We start from the raw sequence: 16,108 nt of genomic DNA, 5'->3' as shown, positions 1-16,108 counted from the left end.
AGGGGCAGTGCACTTTGATTTAACTTTATTTTGCCTTTATTCTGTTTTTTTTTTTTCTTTTAGTTTTGTTTTTTTTTTAATCAAAAGTCTCCAGGTACCCCAAAAACAACTGGGCAATGTTCTGCAACAATAATAACAACAGTGCTCAGAAGAGGCAAAATGTCAATTAACAGGGTAAGAATGAAGCAATATAGAGGCAGCTTAAGACAGGAAAAACAGCCAAAGTTCTTAAATAAACTATGTGGACTTTTCATTGTCACTCACAATAAAAAAAATGTTTCCATTTTATGTGTCTGAAAGGATCGTCTGATGTATTCGTCAGTGCTGAGAGCTGTGAGTGTTTCGTTTGACAATGTGACTGTAAGATGTTTCAGAGGGTGAACTGAGGAACACACCAGGTACTTGTCTGGTGGGTGCATCGGTCAGTACATGTCTCGAAGGCCCAGGTTTCCACGGTGAGCAGAGGAGCCATGAGCCACAGTGAGGCTGTAACAGTAGAGTAAATCCGTCAGCCACTGCTCCCTGGTTGCAGCTCGGGAGTACCTCTGAAACACACACACACACACACACACACACACACACACACACACACACACACACACACACACACACACACACACACACACACACACACACACACACACACAAAGAAATCATGAGAGATTAACACAGACATGACATATTACAAAAGCCTTAAAATGCAGCTATCAGTTACATGTTTTTGCTGTGTTTACCGTGAGCTGTTGTATGATCTCCTGCAGCAGAGCAGCATTGGCCAGCAGCTGGTTGTGGAGTGGCGCGTGCTGCAGCAGCATTGACAGGATCTGCCCGAGCTGTGGCAGCTCGTCCTCACTCAGATCCCCAACACGCAATAACTGCAGAACCATCCGCAGCAGGCGAGGAACGGTGCTCAATGCTAACACACAAGCACCCCAAATCGCCTCCCTGCAAATGAGCGACAAAGATGTTTTAACCCAAATTATTGTAAATCTTCATGACTTTTATCACAATGGCACATTGCTGCTATTAAGATCAAGATTTTATATCAACAAGAGATCTTTTTCAAACACATCAGCAAACGGTTGCAGCCATTCAACACACACCTTTTATGGTTGGTTTCGGCTGGTGCTTCCTGCTGCAGGGTGATGAGCAGAGCCAGCAGGCTGAGGCAGGACTGAGACAAGAAGCGCAGCACAGGTTCAATGGGCAGGACGGACAGGTCCAATAATCTGGACACCGCTCTCAGCAGGCCGGCCGCCATACTGTCAGGAACCACTCCTAACTTGGTCTGAGACACACACACACACACACACACAGCATATTCAGGATGCTTGTTTTTTTTCCACTGAGGGCAGAAAAGAAGTTGAAGGAATAAAGCATAGGAAATGGCACTAAATGATTACCAATCAATGAAAGCAGTTCCTCACCAGATATTTGCAAATGCCATTTTGCAAGATGTCAAAGCACTGAGACTTGGAACCCAGAGTTTCCAGACAGTGGCACACCTCCTGTGAATGAAACAGGCACATTATTTAACCAAAAATAGCTTTTTCCCTTACTGAAATATTAATTCAAATATTATAGATTCCCTGTGTTTAGGAATCCTTAACTGCTATACTGCTTTCAAATAAAAAGGTGAAATTTTTATCTTAGCAATTGGTAAATAAGATCGGTTTCCTAGTCTGATTTTTTCTTTTTTCTTTCTTTTAACCCTTTGCGGTGGACTATAAAAGGTTTGCATGGGAGAATATTTGTATGCAAATACAGTTTAAAATATAGTTTAAATTGTATTCTGTTTTACTGTATACAACAGCATGTAAGCCCATAACTAAGTTTAGGTTTCTGTCACACTGCTGCGGATAATGTTTATATAACTGATACATTGTCCAAGACCCCGTTTCCCATTTCCAAGAGCGTTTTAAAGGAAAACAAAGCAGGCAGTGAAAAGAAACCGCCCAAATGATATTATGAAGAGAAGATTAAGGAGCAAATTAAGGAAAAACTTCCGTCTAAAACCGCTTTAAGCTGCATTTATCAGAAAAACCACATTCCTGCTGTACATGAACAGAGCATTAGAGTATTTCTGCATTCCTGTCTGGATTAAGTTAAGGCTTCCCGGCTCATCATGCCTTTACCAATGACATGAGTCATTAACAACATCTTAAATTTTCTTTTCTTTTTTTTGCTGGGATGGAGACAAGATTGGTTTCAGGCCTAAGAAGCTACCACGCCACCAACTTTTTAAAAGTGAAAAATAAGGCTCAGCTTTTCCTCATTAACTTCAAATCCAAATCAAATTTCTCATTAGCTTTTATCAAATTGAGGTGTGTGTGTGCTGCAGTGCAGAACTGAGTGCGAGCCGGTGTGTGTCGGGACTGTGCACCTGTTGGCATTCTCCCCGTCATTAAAAACAATCCAACAGTCTCATTAGTTGAACCAGAGTTGACACAGTCCGTCCCTTAATGCCGCCACCCCCCTCGCCACCACATGTGCCCTCCCTCCTCCTTCCCGCCACTTGCCTGTGATTGACTCAGACAGGGAGATGAGAGAGGCAGGATCTGAGGCCTTAATTGAGGAGTTGAATTAGTGATTATAAGCCCCCCACTTGCTCACACACTCACACACACTTGCCCTAGGGCATAGTTACGTTAACGGTAATTTCTGTGCAGAAATGTCACACTCCCATCATGCCATGGGCTCTCATTAGCATTTGTGCATATCCGCTATGCCCGATAACCACGCATCTCCAACCTGCGCAACGCGATAAAGGTTCCCCTCTCAGCCGGAGTGCCACGATAAAGCTTCCACCCTCTGAGCTCTACATGAGAGACAGAGAGAGACCAGGGGGGACTGAAAGACCACGGCTGTGTCCAGAATATCAACACTTTTTAATTTTCAAAACAATGTCTTTTCTTCCTCACCTCCTAGTCTCCGTCCCTTCTAGACTCATTTTTAATGTTGTGTCCAAGTGTTGCTTAGTGGCAGCAGTTTCGTAAAAAAGTTACACTGTATGTGAGTTTGGCGTAATTGTAGGAAAGACTGTGCAGAGAACGCACCTCAACAATGTCCCAGTGGTGTGTGAACTGTTCCAGCGGGGTGGGGTAGAGACTGAGGGGTGAGAGAGGGGAGGAAGGCAGGGCACTCTCGTCGCCGGCCTCCTGCAGGGAGGCGAGCTTGTCGGACGAGAAGCCCGTCAGGGTGGAGAACAGGAAGCTGATGTAGTCCACGTCCTGCAGAGCCACTTCCTGGCTCCCAACTGACCAGCCACTCAGAGATGACCTGGAGAACATATACCTTATACAATTATTGATGCAAAATGTGCGTTTAACACAAAGCTGAAAAGTCACATCTTTCTGATGATTTTACAACTTGTAATTCATGCAACTTTTGGACACACCACTTTATTTTTCAAATAATATACTTTTTCTTATATATTCCTTATCACATTTCTTAGGATAAATCGTGATGCTGCGTTTTCTGAGAGCATAATATTGTGTGTAAAAATGCACAGAAACACAGTTGTGAAAAATTCTTCCTTGTCCTGAGGGGAGGATAGATCTGTAACAGTGGGAAATATGTGTGAATAACAGTGTGTATTGTGAAGCCCAGGAGGCACATGGAGACAGTCTTCTCAATACTCCATGACGACGCTGCATTCCACCCTCCTAAAGAGCTCTTTGTATCATACCCATTACACACACATCCAATCCACTATGAACTCAGCACTCCCTCCACTAAAATTACATATATAACACTGCCCCACTGACACAGGCAAAAGGTCAGACACACAAATGCACGTAACCACACACACACTATAACAGTAGAAAGGTAGTCTGGGGGTGACTAATAGAACAAAAAAAAACGCTTTTATTGTCACCTCTAAGTTGAATATCAAATATAAAAGACATCCACACCAGCACCTGTCAACAGACAGGGAAGAAGCCAGATAAAATGTCAGGGATTCCTCTGTGAAAGCGCAACACTGCCATCTGATGGTAGCTGTCTGGAGTGCTTTCTGTGTGTCCAACACCATTGCCTGACAGGTTTAACTTTGTGATTCCAAAAGTAGGGGCCTTCATCTGCTGTTTAACAGGAATGTCTTCTTACACACATGGCAATAAATTGAGTTCATGTGCTCTCTTTAGGTCTATTGGGGGCTTCCAAGCTCACCTGAGATGTACAATACGAATCAGAGAGGCAGCGAGTCCAGCAGAGATTCGTCCAGCAGTGCAGCAGCAGCTCAGGTTGGCCAGAAGAGACTGGGACATCTTGGGTAGGAAGTAGAGTAACTGTACCATTCGCTGCTGGGACTCTGCTGGTAACAGCACCACAACTCCTTCCTGTGGATCTTCACACAGACACACACGAACACAGATGCAATCTTCAGATGTTATTACACATATTAGGCAGCACATGCACTACAGCCTCTGGGGAAATAACATAAAGCTCTATCAAGAAAATTACAGTGATACCACGAAAACCAGACAATGTCGGACTAGTAAAAAAGAGAAAGACAGACAGACATGGCAACTACAGTGAGGGCTCAGATAATGTGCGTGTGTGTGGTGTTCTGTCTGTCTCTGACGCACATGCTGATGTCAGAAGCCCTCAGACAAAAGGAGTCTTGTGATGGTGAATTGCTGGCTCTGCGGCAGTTTCTATCAGAACACTGACATCCCCTCCTCCTCTCTCCTCCCTCCTCTCCTGGCCCCCTCTGTCACACACCAGCCTAACTATCTGACCATCCTGTGAGCAGTGGATATGGACAGGCTTCAAGCACTTTCTTATTACTGCTTTCCACTTCTGGTTGCAGTTAAATTTCGCAATGTTGTCTGGGCTGCGAAACATGGAGTTATATCGCCTCCTAGGGAAACTAGAGTGTACCTTGTGTTAAAGATTTTTCCCTTTCGTAATCAGGCCATATTGTATCTGCATTCATGAAAAGGATTGTGTGCCTTTCAAAAATTTGAATACATTTATTTTTATTTCATTCAATGCTGGAGATAGTGAACACCTAAGTAGAAAGCTTGCTCTTACTGTATCTTCATTGAATTAAATGTTCCAAAATTAGAAGCTGGAACTGAGCAGTAATTGCGTTTGATGAGCCAGAAAAAAAGCAAGTAAACACAGAGCAGAAAATCGCTGCAGCACTGCTCTCTGTGGGTTGAAATTTGGAAACACGCTCCACCTCAGACTATAGCAATAATCAGGGTTTGCAAATCAGGTATTAACCAGCTGAAACCTGATGGACCACTGCTGACTGAGGTGTGGTCAGAGGCAAGACAGGTTTCAAACTACAAAGATATGTGCAATGGCAGTTCTCTGTCCTGTCTGAATTGGTAGTAATTTGATTTTCAAGGATGGCTGTGACAGATATGATGATGTCGAGGTGATGTCGCATCAACAGATGTTGTTGCCCAAACCTCTATGATCGATTTCTTTTTCGTTCTGTCTAATTGAGTGTGCGTACCATAGAGCTTGCAGGCTTGTGTCTGCAGACTGTTGAGCAGATCCTTGTTTCCCCGAGAAGCAGCAGCCTGGATGGACAGGATAAGTCGCGCAGAGAGTGCAGGGTTACGGTGGCCAAGCTGGGACAACTGCACGGGAAGAGAAGCCAACCACCGACACAGCACCTTACTCCTTCAGGGAGACAGAGGGAGGGATGATATACAGAAGTGTTGCAGATAAATTAGCTCGAGTAAGACGTCATTTCATGTTGACAGTACAACACATGGTCATCATAAATCCTTCCTGCTCTTGGCTGAATGAACAACAACAAGCTCTCTCATTGTTCTGTACTTAGAATTTTTCAACAGGAAAAAGCATGGTGGGTGTTCTGAAAATGTCAAATTTATCACAAACAACCCACCCAAATTAGTTTCTAGATGAATTCTATGTGATGAACAAGCAGTGCAGCTGCAGAATCATGCTGTATTTTATATCACAAATGGCTAGTATTAACAACTGTGAACAAGGTTTGTTTTGTTATCTTCTAAATATTCACTGATTCAGCTGGTACTATTTCTTTCTCAAATGATTCTTAAATCCTGTAGTGAAAACTGAGCTTGTGCCAAGTGGTCCGGCTGTGCTATTAAACTACTGTGCAAGGGTATTACGTTTTCTCCTACTTTTAGTACATACAAATCTCATTTAATATTCAAAATTATATAATATGAGGCTACTGTTGTGATTATGGCTAGATCAGGGCAGCTGTGGCTCAGGAGGTAGAGCGGGTTGTCCACTAATTAGAAGGTCGGTGGTTCGATCCACCCCTGATGACTGTTCCATCAGTGTATGAGTGTGATGTATGAATGTGTGGGTGAATGTGGCAAGCATTGTAAAGGGCTTTGAGTGCTCATTAAGACTAGAAAAGTGCTATATAAGTGCAAGTCCATTTACCATTAACCATCATTTAGATGTATACAAGAACTGTAAATCTTCAGTTTAAAGATTCCACGTGCTGAAAAACAGTGACTGAGGTTACCTGGCTATGTGTGTATGACCTTGCTCCTGCAGGTAGAGCTTGCTGTAGAAAGACAGCAGCAGAGATCGTGTCTGTAGAGTCAGGTGCTTCTGCTTATAGTAGATGTACACTGCTGCCAACAGGTCCTCTGTCACTGCTGCACAAATACATTCACACACATTGATTTAATATAAAAAATGACTGAACATTAAATATTTCTTCAAGTACAAGTACACTGTGCGTGCTTACTTTTGCTCCTCTGTGTGAGCACCATCTTCCACACAGTCCCAAGCAGCATGTGGAGCTGCCTGTAGCTCAGTTTCACTCCGCTGCTCAGAGTGTCTCGGACAAAAGTCCTCAGTAGCGCCAGCCAGTCTCCATCTGCCTCTCGGATGAGTCCCTGCCTCTGGCTGAGGGACACCATGACCTGGCAAAGTGTGATGTTGAGTGCCAGAGGCTCCACAGTCAAACCTGGAACAGCTGCAGTTTGTTTACTCCTAAAGAGAGGACAGTAACACGAGATAATCACAGCTAGTTTAGATCTTCATATACAATAGTTAATGATCACAAATCAGGAATATCTTACCACAACTTTCTAATTATTTTTTACCACATCTCACATCATAAACATAACGATACATATATGTATCAACAGAAGGAGGATGAATGTCTGCTTTACATTAAAACTGATATTCCTTACCTTTTGAGATCCACCTTTCTTTTATGTTTGGGTATGTCCTGAGCACCATAGGGAAAGTTTTTCATGAAGTGCTGCTTGAAATCTCCCAGGTATTCTTTACGGAACCATGCATCCTACACAAACACAAAGCACACTTTTAGCAAACCCTTTCTTGTCCAAAAAACACTGTTTGATATGTGTGCATTCCTCATCTCACCAGTGAATCCTGGTGCTCCTGCTGTGGTGCCAGTTTTCTCAGCAGCTGCAGAATAGACAACACCTGGAACATTACTGACATAGCATCTGGGGTGAGCAGGTGAGCGCCCTCAGTGCTGTTCCAGGAACAGTCACTAGCGCTGGCCTCGACCCAAACTTCCAGCAGAAGAGGTACCAGTGTAGCTGCAAAGCTCTGAACAGCCTCAGCTGAGTCCAGACTCTCACCCACTGTAGCCCCAGGATCCACCTCAGGTCTACACAGTGAGATGATAAAAGAAAATTATAATTAGTTATTAGTTAATACTTATTTTCATATAAATTCTGGTTGAGATTTTCATTTCGGGATGGTGACAGTAGTTTGTGGTATCATACCTGAGCCTAAAAGTGGAACGTGGAGTTGGTTTGGCCCCAGAATGCTCATACACCTTAACTCCAACCTTACTGTAGGTGAGCTCTTCCCAGTTGAGAAACAGAGGTGAAAGCCGTCCCTCTCCACTGGAACCAAACACTCCCTCAGTGGCGACAGACATGTCACCTTCCTCGACTGGTCTTTCCTCAACTACTGCCTGAAGAAAGCGCCCAAGCCTGAAACAAGTGGAACAAACCACAAGGTTGGCAGCCACAATTATGATTTTAGATTTTTTTTTTTTGGAATCTGTGTGCATGTGGCTTCCGTACCTGAGGAGCACAGATAGCCGCCACTGCTGGCTAGTCACAGCCCTGTTAAGGCTGACTGACAATGCCCAGGTCCGCCCCTTGGCATCCTGGGACTTCTTGGCTCCTCCACTGCTTTGTCTGTGAGAGATCAACTCTAGGAAGTTAGTGAGGAGTACTGCAGGCCGCGCTGCTAGCAGGGCAGGGTAGTGTTCCAGCAACACATCAAGGTCCTTCATTGCATCCTCCTGGATGCCTGTCTCAATGTGGGTCATGGCACAAGACAGGTGGGCACTGAGGAGAGGGAAAAATGGGGCCACTCGTTCTGCAGGCACAGACTGTGCAATGAACCTGGAAGCAATTTTAGACAAAGTGTTATATGAGATAATAAACAAAAGCTGAGTGTTATTACCAGCTGCGACAGCATTTGGCTGGTATTGTTTTCATCTTGTGTGTCTCAGTGTGTGCATCATCATGGCATAATATGATCCTGGAGACACCTACTGTGGCAGGAACTACCCCAGAAGCAATTTTAAGTACTTTGTTGTTTTTAAATTGGTGTTTATAATATATGTGTGTCTGTCTGTGTGCATCTATCTGCGATTGCGTCACAATCAAAATAGATGCAGTCAGGAAAATTCAGAGGTGAGATGTGTTCTAATGTTTGTTATATTGCTGCATCGCTGTTGTTTCTCTAACCTGAGCACACGTGTAGCTGCCACACGAACGTTGCCATCCTTGTCTGTGAAAACAGCTGCAACTTCAGAGAGCAGCCGAGAGAGATGCTGCTCTAACAGAGATGGATTAAGGGACAGCAACTCTTTCAAACCCAACAAGGCACTATGTTTCACATTGGCATTGTAATGGTGGAGCTGAGACAGGAGGTCCTGGTGAAGTGCAGGGAAAGGGAAAGAAAGAACACAAATTGTAGAGTTAAAAAAGAAACAACTTTCAGAGAGGTATGTTTGTAGGACAAAGTGAAACAGAGAGAGGAAAGAGATAAGTGGCTCACATTGATTCCAAGCTGTCTGTGTGTGGTTGGGCCACTTGTGTCTCTCTTCAGCTGTTCAGATAGATGGATTCCCTTTGAGCGGAAATTAGTGTTGGTGGCATTATCAGCTTTGGGCTTCTTCTTCCCCACCTTTAACTTGACCTTCTGAAAGTCATCCTGTCTCTTCTTCTTCTTGGCCTTCATCTCTGCTGTCTACACTGCTGTCTGTTTTACCAGACACGAAGGTGAGATAATGACAGAAGAGTTTTCATCTCAGTTAAAAACATACTGACCGCTGCCATATGTTTGGACAGTAGTGCTGGGCTGCTGAAGCATTAAAACATGCATTTTGCATGACAAACTAAACACACTGCTATATTTTTGCTCTGAATAGTCATATAAGGGAAGCTAGTTAGCTAGCTTGTAGCTAACTATCTCGTACATTAGTTCAGCATCATGGATGAAAGCTCTTTTACTTACCACAATAAAAAGCCCTGGCATCAAATAATCAGCGGTGTGTGGAGCTAGAGAATAGCCACCCTGCTAATAAATACCAATAAATATTAAAAGAAAATATTCTGTATACAATCTCGTGTTGGTGCAGTGGGTCCTCTAACAGTGTGTGTACATGTTTGCAAAGCCGAGATCTCGTCGCTCGGGTGTGCAGAGCACAACGGCGGCGGGGATGTAAAACCTTTATGACTTGAGCTCCATAGAAACCAAAAAAACTAAAATAAAATAAATTAAAAAAACGCCAACTTGAAACCAAACCGAATGAAATATAAAGGTTTCCCCCCAGGTGTCCTGGGAAATATCAACAACTTGGCCAGTTTAGTTTAGCAAAGTGTTGTGAACTCTGGCGTATAAAACGAACGCACCTTATAGTTGTCCGCACAAGTGCCTTAAGAAAAGCATCATTATCATTCCTTTCTAAAGCCCGACAGTACACCGTTTAATGTAACTAATTTTGGTTCCGTTTTATACAGGGAGTGTATTTAAATAACGTTTAAATCAAACTTTTTTAATTTTTTTTATATTACCTGTTTGAAAAGCGGAGAACTAGTCGGCCTTTTTTAAACTGGCGAAAGCGCCGCTGTCCACACTCCCGAAGCTGCTTTCGGTATTGTGTTTGTACATCCTAGTTAACACATCCTCCCGACCTTGTGCTGCCAAGAGTTTACAGTTTTTATTAAAATATCCCGGGTAAGTTAGGTAATATTATCTTTTTTTTTTTTTTTTTGCTAGTGGAGATACTCACGTTATTAGGTGTTTGGACTTGCTTCGACATTTCTGACAGGTAGCGTAGTGTCAAAAAAGTCGTCTAAAGTTAAGCTCGGCTGGGCCTGAGACGAAACGAAACGCATGTAAAACAAACTGCTAACCCACTAATGACAGCGTGTTTGTGTCTTCACGTATAATGACTGGTGTGTGAACTATGTTTTTATTGTTGCACCGTCTTTGTCCCATAGAGGTGAAACTGAGGATATGGAGGCTCAGGCTTCAGCGAACCAGCCTCCACCAAAGAATGGGCCGCAGCAGACCCAACGGAGGAATCCCAGGGTAAATCTCACAGCGAGGCTGTACCAACACTGTATTAGACCATGCACTCTTAAAACATCACGAGTAATACATTAAAATCATATCACTTGTATTCCCTCACACGTGTGATGCTGGTCGCTCAAGAAGGAAACCTGTGATTTCTTTCCCATCTTTTCTTGTTATTTATATTGTTCACTGGCTGATGTGATGCCTGATGTGGAGCCAGGTGGCAGCAGTCCTTGGCAGGTGGACTTTGATGCCAGCCTTTGTGCTCTCAGGCTTGGTTGTATTTGCACTTTGGCTTTTGAAGGCCCAACTCAGTGGTCTGGGCCTTTCAATTGCAGCCTGTTAGCGCTGTTGTGTTTTAAAGGTATTTCTTGGCACCAACTCTTTGGCTGCAAGCATTTCTTTGTTGTTCTGAAACTGTATCACCACTCTTTAAACTTGACATTGAGCTTTATGTTTGATGTGGACTTGGTTCTCTGAACCAATATCTAATGGCATACTACTCAGTTTTTATTTCTGAGTTTTGTCATGCTCAAAACCAAAAAGACCCTATGTTTAGCAGGTCTCCTTGTTTGTATTAAAAGCAGTTACTTGCATTGTTGGATAATATGTAAATTGGCTGCGAAATAGTATCACTGCAGTGATTGATACACACCAATGAAATTCGAGGTAAAATACACAAGGGACTCTTAATTTCAGTTCAGATAATTTACATGTATGAGCTACATGCACCATTTGAATTCCCCTTGTGATTAGCAACTTGTTTCTGTCTACTGTCTCCACTCGTCTACTGCAAGAAAGGGTATGTTTGGGAGCGTATGGTCTTGTTCGACAGGTGCCCCCAGCCCTAGTAGTTGCCACGTCAAAATCTCCATATTTTTATACAGCTTATGATTCAAAGTGACATCATTCTCCTCTTTGTTCTTCCCAAAAGGAGGGTGAATGTTATCTAAATAACAATATTATCTCATTGTTTGTGTTTGCTGATTTCATTTGTCAAACTTAGATTCAGGGCTCCCAAACACACCACACTGTGTCTAAGGCCACAGCACACAGTGGTAGACTTGGTGAAACGTTTCAGCTTCATTTTTTTGGGAGAATTACTGAGGTCTTGATCTCAGTTTTCTTAATTGTGACCACTGTAGATATGTTTGCACATTGAACTGTGTGTTTTCTCCTTCATTCAGTGTATCAACTATTTAGCTTTCTTCCCTATTAAACAAGTAATTAAGTGTTGCTGTTCTACATTCTCATTTTATGAGAATTTAGACCAATCCAGACTACAACTTTTAAAAACCTATTATACACTTTTGTCTGTGACTGCCACTGCTTGATGCAGGGGTCATGGAGAATAAGGAAAATGATGGCTGTATGGCATTTATAGTGTGGCGGACATGGACGAGGAGTTCAGTCCTCTGCGCAGTGTCATCCTATCACTAATGCCTGTATGTGTCTCTCTCCTTCATGTGGGTTTATTCCCTTCTTTGACAGAGAAAGCAGCCGCAGCATTCTGCTGATATAGGTAAGTCCTGCACACACAGTCCTCCTGCCAGTGCTGAGAGTTGAAGCTTGAGATCTTGATTTCCCTGCTTCATGTCATGGGCGGTGGCATGTTCACCACTCTTAGAGACTCACACTCTCAGAGATGGGGATGTTGTGGTGCCATCCATGGTTATGGTCTTTGGAAATCAGTGTTTGCCACTGCAGAAATAATCTTGCAAAACATTTTCCACAAGTGTCCTATTGAGAAAATCCAATTTTCAACATTTAGGTGGTTTTAAAAATATACTGAACAATTTTAGAAATGTCAACCCATTCTCCTAAGGTGTTGCTACATTAAAGACCAGCACCATAAGCTCCATTAGTCCCTAGTGATTCACATGGTCTTAAAACTGCGGGACATATAGTAATGCAACCATACATCTGCAATGCTTGCTGATGAAGTTTTAATGCACTTTTTGTGCAGTGATGGTTGTGTTAACACTATATTTTCTCCATAAAACATTTTTAACACTGCTGGATGCAGCATTCCTTTTTTTATTCAGTTGCCTGTGCTACACTGGCTTGGGTGATAATGTGTTGTATTACATTATTCCTTAATCTGAGTAAACCTTACCTGCTTACCAAAGTATTTTAAATTATGCAGGTTTTTTTTTTTTTTTTTTTTTAACCATATGTTCGCAGCTGGACTGCATCAGTGCAACACAGAAGTGATACATCTGTGGCTGAGCACATGAGAAGCAATGCAGCAGAGGAGCTGGTGTGCTGCAGCCCATTTCGGGCCTAAATGGGGCGGGGGGTTAGCTGAGAACTGCTGCTCCCCTTCTTCCCCCAGCCTACAAAAGCACACATGAGGAGTTTGGGTTTGTAATGGTGGCTCAATTAATAAAGACAGTAAAATATATTGGCCATCAGACACTGCTAGTAGTGTAAGAACACAACACACTTTCTATCTGCTTTGCAGAGACTATTCTGTTTACAGGTTTCTCCCCAGAAATTTATAACAGAAGTGGCTCGCTGAACTAGTTTGTTGGAGATGAACCTTGTTGTCTCACTTGTTTCTCAGTTGTAGACCATCATTTAGGCTTGCTTTGTGTTGTGTTTTCCCAGTGTTCACGAAAGGGACATCTATCCAGACCGTGCCCTGTCTCAGCAAACAGTTGAAGGGGGTCACAGAGTGTGTCATTGGTAAGCAGAAGGGCTATTTCCCTCACATCTACCTCCTTTCCTTTCGTTCCTATATTGAAATGCATAATCAATAATCGTCACATCTGCAGGTCTTCAGTATGTGTGGGAGTACCGCAGCCCCAGTAAATCTGTCCCACCACATTACCAGTGCAAACTCTGTGCCGTGTACCGCATGCAGCATGATATGGTTGCTCATGTGAAAGGCTGGAAACACAGCTTCAGATACTTGGTGAGTATTGTTGGTTTCTTAGTTTGTGGCAAAGATGTGATATTGCAAAATTATTTGTGATATTTAAATTTTTTGTCTACCTTGTACACAGAAAAAGGTCCACCCTGACAAGGTCACCTGTGAAGAGGAAGAAGCCATCAAAGACCCTGCTGTAAGGAAGACCATTAAAGACATTGCTGCTGAGGTGGAGAAATCAGAGGGGAGGGGACAAATCAAGGTGAGTGTCAGACTCTTCTGTGTCAAAAAACATTCTGATACTGACGAGACTTTCTCTGCTATAATGATCAGTGGACATGTAATTTTGTGTCATGGCAGTGTTTTGGGATAGTCAGACCCAGAATAGCACTACATTTAAAAACAGAAGGGTTTTTTTGGATTGGGGATGTTGCAAAATGGTAATGGTGAGAAGATGAAATACAATCCAGGAGGTCCGTTTTAAAACTGAGAAGTTTAAGTGCAATGTCAATGAACTTTAAGCCTAAGCAAAAATATTAAACAAGCTTGATTTATACTTCTATGAGGCAGGAGTTCACAACTCCAATCAGCGCATTAATCTTTTTTTTTATTGTTACATTGGGTGTTTTTGCCTTTATTTGATTGTACAGTGAGAGGTAGTCAGGGAGAGATAGTGAGGGTCCATGTGGTACGCGCTCCACCAGGTGAGCCACCGAGGCGCCCTGAGCATTAATCATTTCAGTTAATCAAGTCTGGCCTTCCTTAGGATTCAGGAAGTTAAAAAAATGTATATTCAATACCAAAGAACATCCATTTTTATATTTGAGATGTGTATTTACATATTTTGTACATCATGATTGCAGATTTGATATTTTTATGTTACTGTTGTTTTTAGGTTATCCTGAAGGAGCCCTGTGAAGTACCTGCTTTCAAAGGACTCCGTGAGTTACTCTGCTATGACTTACTTTGGTAATAGCAGATTTTCTGTTGGTTGCTTTTTTGAGTTGTGTATGTGTCTGTGTCCTTTCCTGTCTCACAGGTTCTGCTACTCCTAAGGTTATGCCTCCGCCACCTCCGGGGATGGGACTAAAGGGACCATCCTTTGGTAAGTATTTTTGAAATATTCTGGGTAATAGTGTGCATATAAGCCCTTATTCTAATATGTCGCATGTGAATTTGAATCTAATGAACACACCTCTCTTGCAGTTCCCAGGTTTTCTGACCCGAGGTTTCAAGGGGAGTTTCCTCCCCAGGTTGGTCCTCTCTCCGACTACCCAGTGGGAGAATATGGGGAGCCTGGTTTTGGAGGGTACTCGGCCAGGCAAGATTTCCCTGATCCTGGTATGGAACGGAGACCTTTCCCAGATGGTATGGGCCATCGCCCAGCTAGGAGTGGAGAAGGGTTTGGACCAGTTGGTGGAAGAGATGGATATGGAAGGAGTGGACTGCTGGAGGAGAACCCAGGTAGAGTGTATCCTGACCAGTACAGAGGCAGCCAAATGGGGAGTGGCTTAATGGACAGACCAATGGACAAGCCACTGGATAGGCCAGGCTTAATGGGAGCAGCTCCAGAAAGTAGCAACCTTCCTAATACACTGCTCACTTACCTGGTATGTGTCTCGTTTCTCACAATAGTTTCTTCCCCAACTTGAGAAAAGTGTTAGTTATGATGTTAACTTACTGTTATTTATGTTCAAACTTACAGCAACTTCACAAATATTTTTTTTTTAGGATACTTTCCGGATAGAGAATGAGAATGACGCACAGCTGGTGCTGAAGGTGACTCAGAAACTAACAGATGTGCTAATGGAGTACAGACTGAGAAGTGTATCAGCGGTATGTAAGAAAACCCCTGTGTTCTGAAATTGTTAATATTCTGTTTTAAATTCAAGAGCAGTCATTAGATCTGATCTAGCTGATCTAGCCTACCATGTTTTATTAGAATATTTTCTACATAGTATCCATCACTTTGAGTCTGACAATTTCAGCACCTGCTATTTAATATCTGAAAACAATATGAGCAAAACCATATTTGCATGTGTCTAGATTTTTCCTCTAGGAACTTGTGTGCATGTGCATTGTCTCCTACAAAATTTTCTGTCTTAATTTCTTCCTCAGGGCTCTAGTCTGAACAGCTTATCAATGAGCTCTTCAAGTTTCTCCTCAACACCTTCCAGGTTGTCAAGCAGTAGTGACCGATACTCAAGTAGTCTCTCAGGTAAACAACCATCAAGTGTTCACGTTCCTGTTGTTCATATTTTAAATAACTTTGAACTCAAAATGTGAGTAGAGCGTATTTCTTAACTATACCCTTTTTAATCCGTTTCTGGCATGTCTCTCTGTAGGTCCATCCAGGTACTCAGATGTTCCACCCAGGTATTATAAATGACAATCAGAAGATGACGTGACACCTCAGTCTTCTCAACTCTATGTTCTGTGTGCATCAGTTATGACATCCAAGAGTTAGAAAATTTGGTTTTTATGCTTTTAGGCAGGTTTTTTTTTTCTGTTGCTACCTAGTAGTATTTTTGAAATGTTTTCTGACTATAGAATATGGTATGATTCATAAGTTGTAAAGTTTTACACAAAATGTGCATGTTTTGAGCAGCTTTAACTGATCATTTCAGTGTATGACAATTGTTCGTTTCCCATGGTCCAGTTCTATTAAAAGTCGTGTATAAAATGCTG

At 42.6% G+C, this 16,108-nt stretch overlaps 2 protein-coding genes across 2 annotated transcripts; one reads left to right on the top strand and one right to left on the bottom strand.

Annotated features, from left to right (window-relative positions):
* Positions 1-5: 5 nt before the first annotated feature.
* Positions 6-9,800, bottom strand: tex10 (testis expressed 10). The gene is made up of 16 exons (XM_056381047.1): positions 9,484-9,800; positions 9,025-9,228; positions 8,712-8,899; positions 8,037-8,363; positions 7,731-7,943; positions 7,360-7,612; positions 7,164-7,276; positions 6,713-6,960; positions 6,485-6,620; positions 5,471-5,640; positions 4,171-4,348; positions 3,057-3,279; positions 1,428-1,508; positions 1,104-1,288; positions 735-945; positions 6-545 (listed from the first exon to the last, which is right to left on the bottom strand). The coding sequence occupies exons 2-16, from the start codon at positions 9,205-9,207 to the stop codon at positions 423-425; spliced, it is 2,832 nt and encodes a 943-aa protein (XP_056237022.1). The 5' UTR covers positions 9,208-9,228; positions 9,484-9,800; the 3' UTR covers positions 6-422.
* Positions 9,801-10,067: 267 nt separating this feature from the next.
* si:ch211-197h24.6 (uncharacterized) lies at positions 10,068-16,106 on the top strand. The gene is made up of 12 exons (XM_056381467.1): positions 10,068-10,206; positions 10,473-10,563; positions 12,040-12,070; positions 13,159-13,236; positions 13,326-13,465; positions 13,557-13,682; positions 14,316-14,361; positions 14,460-14,525; positions 14,627-15,030; positions 15,152-15,256; positions 15,539-15,638; positions 15,766-16,106. Exons 2-12 carry the CDS (start codon positions 10,489-10,491, stop codon positions 15,807-15,809), a joined length of 1,215 nt encoding a protein of 404 aa, XP_056237442.1. The 5' UTR covers positions 10,068-10,206; positions 10,473-10,488; the 3' UTR covers positions 15,810-16,106.
* The last annotated feature ends 2 nt before the right edge of the window (positions 16,107-16,108 follow it).

The sequence above is a fragment of the Seriola aureovittata genome, chromosome 7 (genome assembly GCF_021018895.1).
Source record: "Seriola aureovittata isolate HTS-2021-v1 ecotype China chromosome 7, ASM2101889v1, whole genome shotgun sequence".
Taxonomy (NCBI): Eukaryota; Metazoa; Chordata; class Actinopteri; order Carangiformes; family Carangidae; genus Seriola; species Seriola aureovittata.
This window is presented reverse-complemented; position numbering and strand designations above follow the sequence as displayed.

Bases quoted from the DNA above. Each gene is read 5' to 3' on its own strand.
- si:ch211-197h24.6 (XM_056381467.1), top strand. From the start codon at position 10,489: ATGGAGGCTCAGGCTTCAGCGAACCAGCCTCCACCAAAGAATGGGCCG. The intron at 14,362-14,459 runs GTGAGTTACTCT...CCTGTCTCACAG, and splicing joins ACCTGCTTTCAAAGGACTCC to GTTCTGCTACTCCTAAGGTT. The intron at 15,031-15,151 runs GTATGTGTCTCG...TTTTTTTTTTAG, and splicing joins ATACACTGCTCACTTACCTG to GATACTTTCCGGATAGAGAA.
- tex10 (XM_056381047.1), bottom strand. From the start codon at position 9,207: ATGAAGGCCAAGAAGAAGAAGAGACAGGATGACTTTCAGAAGGTCAAG. The intron at 8,364-8,711 runs GTTAGAGAAACA...AATTGCTTCCAG, and splicing joins GCAGCTACACGTGTGCTCAG to GTTCATTGCACAGTCTGTGC. The intron at 7,944-8,036 runs GTACGGAAGCCA...CACTTGTTTCAG, and splicing joins CGGCTATCTGTGCTCCTCAG to GCTTGGGCGCTTTCTTCAGG.